Source organism: Lagenorhynchus albirostris, chromosome 5 (genome assembly GCF_949774975.1).
Source record: "Lagenorhynchus albirostris chromosome 5, mLagAlb1.1, whole genome shotgun sequence".
Classification (NCBI taxonomy): domain Eukaryota; kingdom Metazoa; phylum Chordata; class Mammalia; order Artiodactyla; family Delphinidae; genus Lagenorhynchus; species Lagenorhynchus albirostris.
Window position 1 is genome coordinate 130,038,887 of NC_083099.1, and position 17,472 is coordinate 130,056,358.

The 17,472-nt window shown below is 39.9% G+C and overlaps 1 protein-coding gene and 1 pseudogene across 3 annotated transcripts in view; one reads left to right on the plus strand and one right to left on the minus strand.

The window, feature by feature from the left end:
• Nucleotides 1-4,144: 4,144 nt before the first annotated feature.
• Nucleotides 4,145-7,200, minus strand: LOC132520311 (large ribosomal subunit protein uL11-like; annotated as a pseudogene).
• Nucleotides 7,201-7,427: 227 nt separating this feature from the next.
• The window catches only part of MAP3K7CL (MAP3K7 C-terminal like), a 39,814-nt gene continuing 29,769 nt past the window's right edge, over nucleotides 7,428-17,472 (plus strand). Inside the window, exons 1-3 of one of the 3 annotated variants that reach the window (XM_060149412.1) lie at nucleotides 7,428-7,696; nucleotides 8,233-8,286; nucleotides 9,700-9,808. In XM_060149412.1, coding sequence (XP_060005395.1) covers nucleotides 8,251-8,286; nucleotides 9,700-9,808 — 145 coding nt within the window. In that variant the 5' untranslated portion in view covers nucleotides 7,428-7,696; nucleotides 8,233-8,250. Of the gene's footprint in view, nucleotides 7,697-7,724; nucleotides 7,817-8,232; nucleotides 8,287-9,699; nucleotides 9,809-17,472 lie in introns of those variants that run through there. The other 2 variants (XM_060149414.1, XM_060149415.1) reach the window with 2 other exon arrangements.

Genomic DNA, 17,472 nt, shown 5'->3' on the forward strand with positions numbered 1-17,472 from the left:
ACTATACTCCAATAAAAATTAATTAAAAGCAAAAAAAAAAATACTAAAAACAAAAACGGTAACCCAAAAAAATAATTTAAGACATTTGTGAGAAAACTGGAGGTTTGAATGTTGTTTGGATATTCGATGATGTTGGGGAGAGTTATGACTGTGGTAGTTGTTGTTTGGTATGACAGTGTTTTTGGTTGTGTTAAAGACGGGAGTGGTCTCGCCTGTTGGGGTGCACGATGGGAATTTTACAAATAATAAGTTTATGTTTTCCTTAGGATAACATGAAAACAATAAGCTAAATCTATCTGTACTCTAGTGACAAGTTATAAAACTTGGTTTTAGTAATCCTTCCAGATTGTATTCTTGGGAAAGATGCAAATGTTGATATATAAGATAAATATGATTTCTCATAGTCAACAATATTAAAGGAAATTTCATTGTCTCTCCAAGAGCCTGATGTCTAAGTTATTTTAGAAATAGGAACATGTGAGTCAAATCTAATCAACTATATATGATATGCTTATAATATAAAACCATACAAATTCTACATAAGGTTAAAAGGCAAAACAATGGCTACACACACACACACACACACACACACACACACACACACACACACACACACACACACACACTATATTATTCCAATTTGGGAAACCTTAACTTTTCCTTTGCTTGCTTGTTGGCTAATTCTATAGGTTAAGGGTCTGAAAACTATGGACCTTGGTTCAGATCTGGCCCACTATCTCTTTTGGTGTGGTCCATGAGCTAAAAATGCTTTTTAAATTTTTAAACCATTGACAAATATTAATAAGAGAATAATATTTGGTGACATTTGGGAATTGTGTGAAATTCTAATTTCAGTGTCTATAAATACAATTTTACTGGAATACAGATGTGCCCATTTATTTACTATTTTTGTAAATGAAGTTTTATTGGCATCCATCCATCCATTTATATATTGTCTATTGCTGCTTTCCACAATAGAAATGGCAGAGATGAGTATAGTCTTATCCCTCAGCAGTGGATTGGTTCTAGGACCAGCCCCCCCATACCCAAATCCATGGATGCTTTAGTCCCTTATATAAAATAGTGTGGTACAGCATCTGTATCCACGGGTTCTGTATCTCCTTGTTCTGCATCTGAATCCACGTATGTGGAACCCGGAGATATGGAGGGTCCACTGGAAATGCCACAGAGATTGTACCGCTTCCTAAGTCTAAAATATTTACCCTCTGGCCCTTACAGCAAAAGTTTGCAGACCGCTGGTATAGATGAAAAAACAGGTCCCAGAGATGTAAAGTGTCTGTTCTAAACTCACACAGCTTTTGAAGGCAGAATCATAATTCAAACCTAGATCTTCTAACTCTTCTAATACTGTTGGGTGTGGTTTTCCCTATGTTTTTTGCCCCCATGAATTCATAATTTCTACTTACATAGTGCTTATTGTCTTTCTGGCATTGTTGTAAGTACTTTACTTAGAAATAGAACTCTTCGAGTGGTTTAAAAGTTCTAATCCTACTCACACCTCTCTTGAGCTTTAGGGCAAAAATGATAGAAAGTTGGTCACTCTGCTATCTTAAGGCTGAAGCGAACTTGGACTACGAAAGTGGCTCCCAGTCACCTTTAAAATGAAAGGCTGTGGTAGTGTATGATCAGAAGTTCTTGGAGGAGGGCTACCTTGTTTTTGCTTTGGAGCTTCAGTCCTCGCTTTGTGATCTTTCACTGTATTACCCTGACAAGGAGGTTTGGGAAGGAATGGCAACACCACTGGAAGTAAGAATTGCAAAGAGACTTCTTTGGGACCGTGGGAAATCTTAGCTGAGGCCTGACTGGGGTCAGGAGGAGAGGAAGAGACCACTCAAAAGAACAGTGGCATGAGACCATCTCACAGCACACAACAGGTCCTCACAATGCTTTCCCGCCCTTCACTTGCAGTCCCATGAACAAAGGGAAGCATCTCATCGACTGAATCTCTACAGCTTTATTGTGGTGCATCTCATAAAAGTTTGCCTTCCCCTCATTAGACCAAGGAAACATGCTAAATCCTTGTACTTATTTGCTTATTTAAGTATTTATTCCCCTGTGTTTGTTTCAAACAGATGTATCTGTGCTTTATAGAACAGCAGGGTTAAGAAAGAACTTTGGGAAAACCACAATTCAAAAAGAGACATGTACCACAATGTTCATTGCAGCTCTATTTACAATAACCAGGACCTGGAAGCAGCCTAAGTGTCCATCGACAGATGAATGGATAAAGAAGATGTGACACATATATACAATGGAATATTACCCAGCCATAAAAACAATGAAATTGAGTTATTTCTAATGAGGTGGGTGGACCTAGGGTCTGTCATACAGAGTGAGGTAAGTCAGAAAGAGAAAAACAAGTACCAGATGCCAACGCACATATATGGAATCTAAAAAAATGGTTCTCATGAACCTAGGGGCAGGACAGGAATAAAGACACAGATGTAGAGAATGGACTTGAGGACACAGTGGGGGAAGGGTAAGCTGGGACGAAGTGAGAGAGAGGCATGGACATATATACACTACCAAATGTAAAATAGCTAGTGGGAAGCAGCTGCAAAGCACAGGAAGATCAGCTCGGTGCTTTGTGACCACCTAGAGGGGTGGGATAGGGAGGGTGGGAGGGAGGAAGATGCAAGAGGGAGGAGATATGGGGATATATGTATATGTATAGCTGATTCACTTTGTTATACAGCGGAAACTAACACACCATTGTAAAGCAATTATACTCCAATAAAGATGTTAAAAGAAAGAAAGGAAGAACTTTGGGGCTGTTGTGAAGGAAAGTCTGACATGTAAGAGTTTTTCTGTGGGGATGGAGTTGGGAGGGATGAATAGAAGAGAGGCAACTGAGAGCGGCAAAAAATGAAAAGTTAATTTTCTCCAAGGAGACTCTGCCCTGCCCCTCTGGGAGAGGTATGTCCACTGGAGCTTCAGACTGTGGTGAGGTGAGATAGGAGCTGGTAAACTATGGCTTTGGGCCAAATCCAGGATGCTGTCTGTTTCTGTAAATAAAGTTTTATTGGAACACAGACATGTCCATTTGTTTCCCATTTTTGTAAATAAAGTTGGAGCACCTCCATTCAAATACATCTTGTCTGTGGCTGCTTTTGTGCTACAATGGCAGAGATGAGTAATTCTGAGAGAGATTGTAAGAGCTCATTCAGTGTAAAACATTTAGTATCTGATCCTTTACAGAAAAAAAACTGCTGTTTTTTTTTATAAAAACTGTTTGTTTTTTTTAATAAAAACTGACGGTTATAAGGGAAAACTCATTACTTCACCATGGTGAAACATTTCTTTTGGAGATTATAGGCTACCTACGTCACGCAGCAGTGGAGAGCTAACTTTAAAGTATTGATGAAAATGTCTTCTAAACCATTCTTTAAATGCTGTACACAAATATTAGCACTTCTTGTTTAAATTTATAAAACCTGGACCTACCCCAGCCCTACTGAGTCACTCCCATGGCAGAGCCTGGGAATAGGTATTTTTAAAAGGCATGAACCCACAATGAGGCAAATTTGGGAAATGCTAGACTGGCACATACCAAGTCTTCCCAAGATGCTTATTGAATTGTACCAAGAAATTGAGATCACATTAATTGTGATAACAGTCTGTACCATGAGCTGCTGTGTGTATTATAGACCATAATTCAGAAGCAAGTCAAGGATTCATCATTTGAAAAGCTCCTTGAATTCCATTAAAAATAACTTTCCATGTAACAGTAAAAATCCATTTACTGCTGAAAAGGAGAAAATAAAAAGTTTACATATTGCTTCTATCCAGAGACATACTGTTAATCTGTTAATATTTTGATGTACACATACTGTCCTTTCTGGGTTGAATTAGTATAATTCTATTGAATTCTTAAAATACCATGTAGTTATTTTGGGTTACATTTGTGGGAAGGGATTTCACTTGAGTTTCAGATTTGTTATCCTCTTGGAAGTGTTTAGATAAAGAGCCAAGAAATACATCACTGCTCCCATGGGAACAGAAGAACTGGTGAATATTATTATTAAAGCCTTGAATTTATGTGATCAGGCTTGGACAGAGCACATTTAGACTATTTAGATGTATTCTTTTTGTTTCTTTCTTGTTGTTGTTGTCATATTATCCTTTAATGACATCTTTTCCTTTGTATCTCTTTACCAACTGGCATCACCATACCACTGTTGATGTCATGAGGATGCAGCCACTGACATTGCAGCCCACACAATGGATGGTCCCCAGGATTGCTGTAAAGGTGCTGGAGAATCCTCTGGATAAAGATCTATGCTGCATCTGTCAGGTGCTTTTGACAATATCATAAGAGGTGATATTTCCATTGTATTTAATATATAACTGTCGTGTTCTATCTCTGGTTGGTTCGCCAAGGGCTTTTATGATCAGGGCAGAGGAGGAAGGTGCTACCTCATTCTGGGCCTTTCCATTCTGAAGGGTCAGTTTCACTGGAATCCAGATGCTTCCAGTTATGGATTTCCTTGGCAATGTCCTTGTCACCACCAGCTTTTCTGAAGTCACACCCATGGGCTGATTTGGGAGCCAGTGCAGAATTGGTATCCACTTCCCCACCAGCACACACAAGATCCACAACTTCGGTTTCCTTGAGGTTGAATTTAGGTGTCACGGTAAAGATAGCTGGTGTCGGATGAACCTGGATGCTAACAGATCATGAAGAAAGTTATAACTTTGTCTCCTTCACTCCAAAAGTTGAGTGTCAGACATCGATAATGAAACAACTCAATTTGATATTTCATACACAGTGCATCCTGGTATAGTGGAAATAGCATGAACTAAAAATTGGAAAACCTGGATCTTATCTGGGTCATTATTCCATAATGGTCATTTATCCTTGAACCTTTTACTTAAATTGTTTGAGTCTCAGTTTCCTCATCTGTTAAATAGGGCTGACAGTATTGGCCATGTTTATTTCATAGGATTATTGGGAAGATGAAGATAAACTCTTTTGAATAAGACTCTTTCTGGGGCTTCCCTGGTGGTGCAGTGGTTAAGAATCCTTCTGCCAATGCAGCAGACACAGGTTTGAGCCCTGGTCCAGGAAGATTCCACATGCCATGGAGCAACTGAGCCCACAAGCCACAACTACTGAAGCCCGTGCACCTAGAGCCCATGCTCCACAACAAGAGAAGCCACCACAATGAGAAGCCTGGGCACCCCAACGAAGAGTAGCTCCCGCTCGCCGCAACTACAGAAAGCCTGTGCTCAGCAATGAAGACCCAGCACAGCCAAAAATAAATAAATAAAAATAAATAAATTTATTAAAACAAGAGTCTTTTTAATCAATTTTAATGCAATACGTAAGACGATATTATTATCCATAAAATAACATCAAACAGTAATAATAATTCCTGGAAAGATTTACAGTTAGAAGTGCAAATAGGTTTATATGTGAATGTTTTTAATCATCTGAATCTATGCCCCTTATTACTGTGGATAGCATAACAAATTAACCTTTTATTCATTAGACCAAGGAAACCTGCTAAATCGTTTTACTTATTTAACATTGTTTGAGCAGTTTAAGGTTTACAGAAAAAAAAAATGAGTGAAAAGCACAGAGTTCCCTTCTATTCCCTCCCCCCCACTTCTCCTCCCCTATTTCCCCAATTATTAACATCTTGCATTAGCGTGGTACATTTGTTACAATTGATGGGTCAATATAGACACAGTCTTATTAACTAAAGTCTGTAGTTTATAACTCTTGGTGTTGTACATTTTATGGGTTTTGACAAACATATGACATATATTCACCATTATAGTGTCACACAGAATAGTTTCACTGCCCTAAAAATCCTATGCTCCCTATTCATCTCTCTCTCCCTCTCTTTAAACCCCTGGCAACTACTGATCTTTTTCCTGTCTCCATAATGGTGCCTTTTCCAGAATGTTGTATAGTTGGAATCATGCAATATGTAGCCTTTTCACATTGGCTTCTTTCACTTAGTAATATACATGTAAGTTTCCTCCATGTGTTTTATGGCTTGATAGCTCATTTCTTTTTATTATTGAATAATATTTCATTGTCTGGATGTACTACAGTTTGTTTATCCATTCACCTATGAAAGGACCTCTTGTTTGCCTCCAAGTTTTGGCAATCATGAATAAAGCTGCTATAAACATCTGTGTGTAAGTCTTTGTGTGGACATAAGTTTTAGTTCCTTTGGGTAAATACCAAGGAGTGTGATGGCTGGATCATAATGGTAAGTACATGTTTAGTTTTGTAGGAAGCTGCCAAACTGTCTTCCAAAGTGGCCACACCATTTTTCACCCTCACCAGTATTTGGTGTTGTTAGTGTTTTGGATTTTGGCCATTCTAAGAGGGATGTAGTGGAATATCAATGTTGTTTTAATTTGCAATTTCCTCATGACGTATGGTGTTCAGCATTTTTTCATATGATTATTTGCCATCTCTATATCTTCTTTTGTGAGGTGTCTGTTCATATCTTTTACCCATTTTTTTTTTTTTTGCGGTACGTGGGCCTCTCACCGCTGTGGCCTCTCCCATTGCGGAGCACAGGCTCTGGACATGCAGGCTCAGCAGCCATGGCCCACGGGCCCAGGCGCTCCACGGCACGTGGGATCCTCCCAGACCGGGGCACGAACCCGTGTCCCCTGCATCGGCAGGCGGACTCCCAACCACTGCGCCACCAGGGGAGCCCTGCCTATTTTTAAATTGGGTTGTTTTCCTACTGTTGAGTTTTAAGAGTTCTGTTTATATCTTGGATAGCCATCCTTTACCTGGTATGTATTTTGCAAAGATTTTCTCCCAGTCTGTGCATTCTCTGGATACTTGCACATTCTCTGTGCATTCTCTCCCAGTCTGTGCATTTCTCCCAGTCTGTGCATTCTCTGGATACTTGTTTATCTTTAATTATTTAACCTCAACATCAACATCCAACTCTTTTAAAGTTCTACCCATCTTCAGGTTGATAGCTATTAAAAAGTTTGAACAGTTTGAACTTTCCCTTCCTGTTTACCATTGACTCAGTTTGCGGTCGGTTGCATCGTAGATGGGATCAAGTCATCAAGCCCAACAGCAGCTCAACCTCAGACCTCACGTTCTTAAGCCGAATCATCGCTGCCATCATCTGAGAGTCGGCTTGTGGCCTGTCCAAGTTGGCTGGGTCCCGGGGAGCTGACTGGAGCGGCCGACATTTTTGCTGACTGGAGTCATGCTATCTTTGCCAGTTTGCTGGAATAGACACAGACACCGATTGGGTCACGCTGAAGACATTCCTGTCTTGTGAAGCAAGTCTGTTTGTATTTTAGGTTTGCCAGGACTAATGAATTAAAACATTTGGACTCTCCACGACTTGCTGTTTATCAATGCCTCTGACAGGAGGAGGGATTTCTTTTGCTCTTGCTTTTTCTAGAAGCATGACAACATCCTGGCTGTTGGAGAGACAAGGAAAAGAGAGAGGGGTCGTGGAGGGAAGTGCAACAGGGAGGCCCCGTGGGACGCCGGAGTCTGGGGGACAGCAGGTAGCAGCGAGCCGCCCTCCCAGCTGTCACTGCTCCTCAGATTGTCAGCGGCTGCTATGCGGCAGGTGCAGCCTGCTCTGCCACTAGGTCTGTACTCCACAAAGGCAACGACCGGCCAAGGCAGTGGCTGGCCCTCGATTACACAAGTGCAGACACTCAACTAAGTGAGGTAAGGCGACAGGTGTGAAAACCCAACTAAATGCTCAGAGCACCAGCAACTTAACCAAAGCTCTGCTACCGCCGAGAGGAGGAATCAGTGGCCCATTTCCCCAGGCGGTGTGATGAAAAGGCAAGTTGGTTCAGGGGCTCTTGTGGCTGACACCGTGTGGAACTCAAAATCCACCCAACTTTGCCGCCGCCATCCTTTGGGAGGCGGACAGATGTTCTCTGTTGTGTGGAGGGGAGGGACTCTAATTAGCTGTGTTGATCAATTCCATTTCTCGTGGCTGGAAACACTGCCAGAGATCTATTTACAAAATCCCAGGAGGCAAACTTCCACCTCTTCTGGTTTATTTCTTGGTGCAGGAGAGCATTGGGAGATTTAGCCAAAAGAGGAGTGAAGCTTTTCATCCTTAGATGTTATGATAAAATGGTTTGGTGATGGTACAGGGCGTAACAATAAGATTTTTTTCTTTTGGCTACAACTTTAAGGGGTTTTTTATTGTCTGTTTTGTTAAATTTGAGACAGTCTGTTCTATTCCCTAGGAACAGGTGGCTAACAAGATGGTTGATTCTAAGCAGACGAGACTACACAGAAATGTATGTCAGAGCTAAGATAAAACAAATTTTGAGTCAAGTAACAGTGATTTTATATTACCCTTTTCTTGAGTCGAATGTTTCACATTAATACTTCTTTTCTAACTTAGAATGACATGACTTGGAGTGCTTTATGGTTCATTGCTACTTGTAGTGTTCAATGAATGGGCCAAATATGATTCTAACTGGGTGATGAACAGTTGCTGGTTTTTCTCCAAAGCTATACTAGGTGTTTAATATAAGCATGTTCTTTTTTCATATACTGGTGGTAAGATGATTCCATATGTATGTATGTCTAAATATATATATTATATGTATATATGCATTCGCTTTGGCTCTATAAATAATTGTAAAAACAAAATTCAGTGTTCTAGACACTATTTTTAGATAGAGAAAAGTTATGGGAAAGAATCAGAAACCTTGCTGTGAGAAAATGTCCTGCTAAAGCAGTTCCCAGAATCTCGCTAAGGATGGTTAAAGAGATGATTTATATTTTGCCATTTTTAGAGACATTTTCTTTAAAACATCATTCAGAGTTTTTGGTTTACTGTCTCCATGAGAAGGAAAGTAGAAGGCTTAGGGGAAAGCATGACTAAAAATAGAAAAGTTAAATATATGGATTTAAATGACAAAGATATCTTGTGTTTATAATTATATCTTTTCCCAGACCCATTGAACAAAAATTATCAAATATCTTGGTTAAATTATTATACAAAGAAATTTTCATGTATTTTCACCCACCCCAACCCATATTATCTGTAGCATGCTTTTCCATTCATTCTATCTTAGTTTATTAAATGATAAATTAGTAGGTGATGTAGATCATGAATAGGATGTTTTTAGGATGTGTCTTTTGCTCATATCACACAACCTTAGAAATGTTTGGTAGATTAATAGGTAGTTAATCAGATATTTAAAGCGCATACTATTCATAATATAACTGGGGGATATTTTAAAATAGTCTTTGGTATTCTTGAAATAATTCCATGATAGATATTTGTTACCACTCCCAGATCAATAATTCAGATCCAATTTAGGCTTTTGAGTGTGAAAAGATGTCTGTTGCCTTATTAAGACTTCTTTATCCCCCTCAATTAAAAATAAAATACTATATAAGACCTCAAAGGGCCAGGGTTGGACTGGTCAGTGTAAGGGATACTAAAAAAGTGAGGTGGGTGGAGATTTTGCCCCATCTTTTATATTTTGTTCTAGATGTATTTCCAAAGCAAATGTTTTTATAAGCCAGAAAAAGAATTATAAATGGGACAGGTGTAGGGAAAGCAAGCTAGGAGCTAGGAATATCTTTAAAATAAGAAAGCAGTGCTTACTAACTTTCCCCTCTAAGTTCCAAAGGCCTCTGAGTATTCGAGGGGTAATGTTGGGTAAAGTGACAATGGCTCTTTCTTGTCATTACAGCTGGAAGACCAGGAGGAAGGCCAAGGCTCAGGTGCCCACATGATCAGCACAGCCAGGGTACCTGCAGATAAGCCAGTACGCATTGCCTTCAGCCTCGATAATGCCTCAGGTATGCTCTGCTTTGAGGGAAAGTGTTGCCTCCCCAGCCTGCCGCCTTCTTACCATCATGTTTTCTAGTTCCACAAAGGACATTTAAAAATGCATGCCTGGGGACTTGCCTGGTGGTCCAGTGGTTAGGAGTCCGAGCTTCCACTGCAGGGGGCACGGGTTCGATCCCTGGTCGGGGAACTAAGATCCTGCAGGCTGTGTGGCCAAAAAAATAAAAATGCATGCCTGGCATGAGCCAATGATGGGGAGAGTGATTCTTCATCATGCATCGTTGGAGAGTGGCTTCCAGAAATGCCTCTGGTGACGCTTCCATCTCCAAACCTTTGGTCGTTTGAGCACATTTCTTCTTCTTCTTTTTTAAAAAAGTATTTATTTATATTTATTTAGGCTGTGCTGGGTCTTAGTTGCAGCACTCGGGACCTTCCTTGTGGCATGAGGATTTTTAGTTGCAGCATGTGGACTTCTTAGTTGCAGCATGCATGCGGGATCTAGGTCCCCCACCAGGGATCAAACCTGGGGCCCCTGCGTTGGGAGCACGGAGTCTTACCCACTGGACCACCAGGGAAGTCCCTCTTCTTATTTTTTTACTTTTTCCATTTTAGTTTTCTTTTATTATAAAATTCATGGAGCTATAACAATTTCTAATGAGAACAAATTATGTCATTGTTAAAACTGCACGAGGAAATGTTTATTAAGAGCTGGCAGTTGGCTAGGTAATATAAAAATATCACTGTCCCGGTTCCAGCAGCATTTCTTGAAGCCTAAGTTCCAAATGCTGGTTTCTCACTGGTGCTCCCACACTTCCAGCTAATAAACAGACTTCAGCGGGAGTGATGAATGAGACAGGTGAGGCAGACCTTCTTGAAATAGTATGGTCTGAGGTGAGGCTGCCATACATAGAGCCCTTTGTCATGGCTTCCTTCAATGACCTCTTAACACACATACTCAGTTCCACCGTCTTTGACAGGGGACCTCAGGTGGTGTGAGGTCACAGCAGTGAGGAAGGGAAGGCTTGGATCTCTTCCACTGGTGTCATCTTTTGCTTTCAGTCTAATGTCATCTGTTAAAATCACATAGTCATACGCTTAAACAACATTATCATTTAAACCTTGCATCTTCTGAGCATTGATTCCCTCCTTCCTTCCTTCCCTCCTTCCCTCTCTCCCTCCCTCCCTCCCTTGCTTCCTTCCTTCCTTCCTTCCTTCCCTCCTACAATGCTCCTGTAGGAAGGAATGCTTTAAAAAGTAATGATTGAAAAGGGACAGGTTCCTCCCCCAAATAATGCAAAGTAAGGATCTGGGCTCTGTGAAGTCTGACACTACACAACCCATTTAGACTTTACTATACCAAGTGATTATGGTGGTGACACCTCTGCCCTGGGGTTCCTGGACTATGCAGCCCCCAGTGGAGAGTTCGTTCTAGAGTAGGAAGAGGTGAAGCCTTGACTCTTCATCATCTGTTCTTCTAACACTCTTCCCATGGCCGCTGTTATATTATATTCCCAATCAAGGTTGCCTTGCAAGACAATGATGAAGGGGAAACCTCCCAAAAGGCAAACCAATCCGTCTCAACTAAGAAATGACAACTACCACTAATTGCATTTGTCTTTGCATTAGAGCTTCACTTATATTATTTCTGATCTTTAAAATAACCATGCAATGTAGGCATTACTATTTCCAATTTGCAGAGACAGAGATCAAGGTCCAGAGACCCCACTGTTAGTGAGTAACTGAGTTATGATTTAAACTCAGGTCCCTAGACTGGACTGTCTGAACTCTTCATTATCCCATCATGCATCTCTAGGAAGAAAAGGAAGCTATGTTTGTAGGGAAAGAGAGTATGTAAGAACTCTCTGTACTTTCTGCTCAATTTATCTGTAAACCTAAAACTGCACTAAAAAATAAAGTCAATAATTAAAAACAAAACAAAAAAGAAAAGCTCCTTCTTTTTTTTTTTTCTGCGGTACGTGGGCCTCTCACTGCTGTGGCCTCTCCCGTTGCGGAGCACAGGCTCTAGATGCGCAGGCTCAGCGGCCATGGCCCACGGGCCCAGCCACTCCGCGGCATGTGGGATCTTCCCGAACCGGAGCACAAACCCGTGCTCCCTGCATCGGCAGGCGGTCTCCCAACCACTGCGCCACCAGGGAAGCCCGCTCCTTCTGTTTTTACGCATTTCATAAATACAAGATTTTGAGGAATAATCAGTGCTTGAGTGGCTAGCTCTCAAGACAGACACATGTAAACACAAAATCCCAAGGGAGAAAGAAGATGTACAGTTTTCTTCCCTGTGCTCGTGTCCCACATGAGCAGGACAAGTCCTGTCGCAATCAACAGTGTTACAGAAAAAATCTAGTATATAAAACTTGTTTATTTCAAACAATATTATTATATCATAATTTTGGGCAACACAAATAAACACATTGGTCCCTCATATTCATTTTAACAAAATTTAATTTATGTACAGAAAAGAACCATGGAGAGGTGGATCTTCTCTTTGGGCTACATGAAAGACTCTTCCTTGAAGTACAAGATGTACAACTTGTAATTAATTTGCCACCATCCTTTGAACCCTCTTGGCCCCTGACTGGGAATTCCTGCATGTTTTTCATCAGTCATTTTCGATTGGTTTGTTCCAGTCTCTTTCAAATGTCCCAAGAATGCCCACTTCTGAAATTCACAGTTTTTGATACAGTAGCTTCAAATAAGGGTTGTCATTTATTTCAAGTTAATTCCTGACTTCCAGTTCTACAGAAAGATGCTCATGAAGCCTTATGAAGAACCTTCTAAAACTAAATTTTGTAAAATGATCAGTGTGTCCCCATATCTCTCGAAAGGGCACCTAACTAGAGAATTCAAGACAGGAGCTGGGGTTCTGTGTTTCTCCATCTTTCTTAAAATAATCACCAGAGAGCACTTATCAAAAACATATGTTCCATGGCCCCACTCCTCCTGCAGTAGGCTCGGACTGAAGCCCAGCAATCTGTATTTTCCCATGCACCTGAGCTTACAAGTGCACAGAAAGATGCCTTGCAGATATCTGGGGACACTCCCTCTGAATTCTTGAATAAGGAGTGTGTGGAGTGTCACACCAAGCAACACTTGCCATCATACACACTATGCATGCCTTTTGAATTCCAGTGCATGTGGTCCATAGACCACACACTTAGGGGGAAAAGAAAGGAAAAATCCTAGACTTTTACAATAAATGGGAAAACTAAGGTAAACTTTTAGGGAGTAATTCCTTATTATTGAATTTATTCTTGAGGAGTAAGCAGAGTCCATGATAAAAGGAGATGTCTTTGCCTGTGAACGTTGACTTGTTCATTTCTTATGAGCCTAATACAGTGCTTATTCCTCTGGTCATGTTAGGACCGTTTCTTTTCTTTTCTTTTTTTTTATTTTTTTGCATATTTATCTGAGACAATTTAGTGTAGAGGTTAAGGGAATACGGCTTTGAAATCAGTGAGCTGTGGTTTCTAGATCCATTTCCATCACTGTTTGTATGATCTTGGGTAAGTCACTCAACTTTGCTGAACTTCAGTTTCTCATAAGATGTGTATAGTAATAACTCACAGAGTTCTTGTGAGAATTAAATGACACTATATAGATAAAACATGTAGCATAGCACTTGACATAAATTAAGGACTCACTTAGGCCCTGTGTTTATGATGACTGATTCTGGAAAATAAAGGAAAGTATAAAGCATGAAGCAGCTTTGTGTTTCACCTACATCTCACACTTCTACTTCTTGTCAAGGTAGGGTTTATAGTATAACTGAGCTGTAATTATTTAGGGAGTAATTATCCAGTTGCTGGATTGTGGGTACCTCTGCTTCTGCTCTTAGCAGTTAGCTGAGCTTTACTTAGTTTCTATATTTCTAGCATTCTGCCAAAGGCTGGTGATATGTGCAAAGAGAAGTACAATATGATCTCTCCTGTGGGGAAAAATCTGTCCCCCAGAGCAGATGGGAACAGCTTCTTGGAAGATGTAATAGTCATCCTGGGCTTGAAGGCGGGTAGTGTAGGAAAGGTGCCATTTCTGGATACCACATATAAGAAAAGGAAGCTACACATCTTCTAACAATTCTTCTTCCTTTTCCCTTCAAACAGAAAGTGTGAGCAAATCCTAAGTCAGGAAGAGCACGATTTGTTCAGGAAATACTAAAACTCTCTTCAGCTGGAACAGAGGTCTGAACTGTGGAAGAGTTCCTGCCATTTACTTGGCCCCTCTCTGAGGTGGGCATTGTGCTGGAGTCTTAGGTAGAATGTGTATTTTAGATAGCAGTAGACTAGAGTTACCAAGTCAATCTTAAAAGTTCAGTGAAAGAGTTTGGATTTGATCAGAAGCAATAGAGTTTCAAGAGTCCTTGAGCAAGGGAGTAATATGATGAAAATGATGAGTGTTCAATTGAGATAGTCTAGAATGTGGGGAGATGAGAGAATGCAAGGGGCTTTTTATCATGGTACACAGGCAAAGTGATGAAAGCCTGGATTAGAGAATGGAATGGGATGATTGAATTCAGAGTACATTTGGAAGGAAGGGTTGAAAGGACTTGGTGACAGACTGACCTGGGAGATGGGGAATTGATCATTGATCATTGATAGCAGAATGAGCCACAAGTTTTCAAAAAGACTAGGGACCTCTAGGGGCTTAAATAAAGGAAGCAAGTTGTTAGAGGGAAAAAAAGCCTTCTAAAATACAATCACCATTTCTAGCCTACCATTAGAACCCATCCTTAAGTAACACTTAGCTAGCCATACCTCCCAGAGGCAGCAACGCCTGTCTTTTTTTTTTAAGAATATATTTTATTTAATTAATTTATGTTTTTTGCTGCACCGAGAGGCTTGCAATATCTTGGGATCTTAGTTCCCCAACGAGGGATCAAACCCGGGTTCTCGGCAGTGAAAGCGTGGAGTCCCTAACCACTGGACCGCCAGGAAATTCCCAGCAATGCTTGTCTTTAATAAACTATGATATGACTGGTATTACCTCCAAACTGGGAATTCCAAAGAGTTGACTTTCTAAATTGGGACCTTCATGAAGTTACTTTTCTCAATAGAAAATGTGCAGAAGAGAAATAGGAATCCCACTTCTTGGGTTATTAGAGACTCACTGGCCCTTCTCCAATTAGAGAGAATTTAGAGTTAGACGGACGTGAGGATTTGATGTTAATTACTTGAGAATTTTCTTTATCTTCAGCAGAGCCAAAATATGGCACATTCTTGTGTAAATGTAGACCTTGGATTTTTTTAAAAAAAATTTTGGTTGTTATTTAGAATCAAGGATAGTGGTATCAGCCTTAGCTGGTAGCTTTAAACAATTTGTTAAAAAATTTTTTTTTCAAGCTATTAGAATTTTTCATATCTGGGCATGAATTAATCATAAGACCTTTAGTTTAAAAAAACTAAAGACCCACTCTGCTTAAGTAATACTATTTTGTCCTCACACGTCTGGTGTTTTGTGTGGCAGTGGGAGCTATGTGGAATAGCTGAAATAGCTATCCTTGAATCTAGTTTAACTGGGTAGCGTGTGAATGTCTTTTTGCATGCATGTGCAAAACTGGCTCTCAGCAAAATTGTGATGCAGGTGAAATGTCTCTTGTCATTGTCCCCTTCCTTCAACTTTTTCCTCCCTGTGGTACCTTTTGGTGTTATTTCTCTCTCCCTCTTCAGGGCCCAAAAGTTTCTGTACTCTCTTCTCTTCGCAGTCTCAATCCTTGCTTTTGGGAAAGACTCTGGAAAACCTCATTCACACTAAGCAATAAGTGCCGAGGTTTACCTTTTTATCTCTCTCAGGGTGTATTTTTGTGTATCAGTAGGAGGTCTAGGGATAAAGTTCCCCCTGGAATTCTACCAGCCAACTTGGTAAGGATGGCATTTGGGGACATGGGCTGGGTGAGCCTCTTTGAACTCTCCCAGGTGGCATTCTGTCCCAACTCTGACCCTACCTTGAGGGCTGCCTCAGCATGTATTGATAACAATAAGTTGAAAACCACTCAAGAGTGGGGTGGGAGTGGGGAGGCGTCTTCTATATTTACATCCTTTACAGAGTTGAGAACCACAGTAGAACTTAATTATCAAATACTATAAAATCAATAATACAGTATCTATAACCCCTTTGAGTTTGTTATTCTGATATCGGGTGAAGATTCTTTGAGATACAACTGGATTTATTGGTTGGAATCTGTTGCTTAAGGCTGTAAAGAAAGGTCAAAAGGAAATGAATGCTTATGGAGTCCCTAGGTGCTTTTACTTGTACTATCTCATCAATTTAGTATAGGTGATAACTCTGCGGGAAGATGTTATTATACCCATTTTACAGATGTGGAAACATTGGCTAAGGGAGGTTAAATAACTTGCCTCTAATCAAGCAGTTAATAAATAATGGGAAGGGATTCAAAGCCAGGCTCTTGGGGCTGTTTTTACTTTATTGCCCATTTGGAGGCAGGATCCAAGTAATAAGAGAAAAGAATGATTGTTCCTGTCAGCAAATAGCTTCCCCAATGATCCTGGGAAATGATGGAGGAAAGTTAGTTCTGATATGTTTTCATAGAGTAGGAAAGAAGAAAGGGAGAGGTAAATTTTATTTAGTGGTGTCTGACAAATAAATATACTTCCAACGAGTTCATCTTGAAGCAGATGTTTCTGGGTGAGGGAGTATGTTTTTAAGCTGAATAAGTCAAAATATGCTTACAAAAGGATAAATCAATAAGATTCACAAAATTATAGCTACAATAATAGTGACTAGATGAGTGTTTCAAAGAAACAAAAAATCTGTCTTTAAACTGAATCAGGTCTCTCCATGCAGAGAAATATCACTCAGTCTATTTGATGTATGACCTTGTTTGCCTGATCGTTTTAGGTACTGGTTAAGGTAACATGGTGATTTTTATTAATTATAAACAATTGACAATCTGCTAGGTATCATAAGAAAGCTCTCCCTTTATCCATATCCATATCTATAGTTTTAAGTTTATGGGCCCTGAAAATTCAATGTGTATTAGATTCGCATCTCTAATGTTTAACAAGCAGAAAGCAAAGGTTAAAAAAGCTTTTGATGTGTTTCAAAATGATATGATGCTCTAACAAGAACCAAGGTATCCAGAAAGTTTAAAATAGTTTTTTTGATGTATTGGTAATGTGATTTGCAAACTTATGTCACTTATTTTATTTCTAATAATAACATGTGAATCTTGATTTAGATTTAAAGGGAAAGTACTCAAAGACCTTTCATGTGTAAGTTAAAAAAATTTTTTTTACAATATTTTATATAGAAAGTGCTTTGATAAGGAAGTAAAAGAGAAACACTTTTAAAATTCAGACTTAAATGAAGAGAGCTGAGGTTATGGCCACACCAAGGAAATCTCCCTTAACTTGGCCTGGGGAAAACTCAGTAATTAGAGTCAGTGATCTTGACCCTAGCTGTTCTCTTTGGATTATTCGGATGATGAAGATACCCTTAACCCCCATCATTAAACACATACATATGCGCATGTGGGCACACCCAAACACACACACACACACACACACACACACACACACACATCTTGCCTCCCCATTACCACTTGATTGAGTTTATGGTGAAAAGGAATTTAAACTCGATTATATTAAGGATTCATTGTTACTACTGATTATTTTCTAGGTGCCAGGCTTTAGGCGAAATGGTT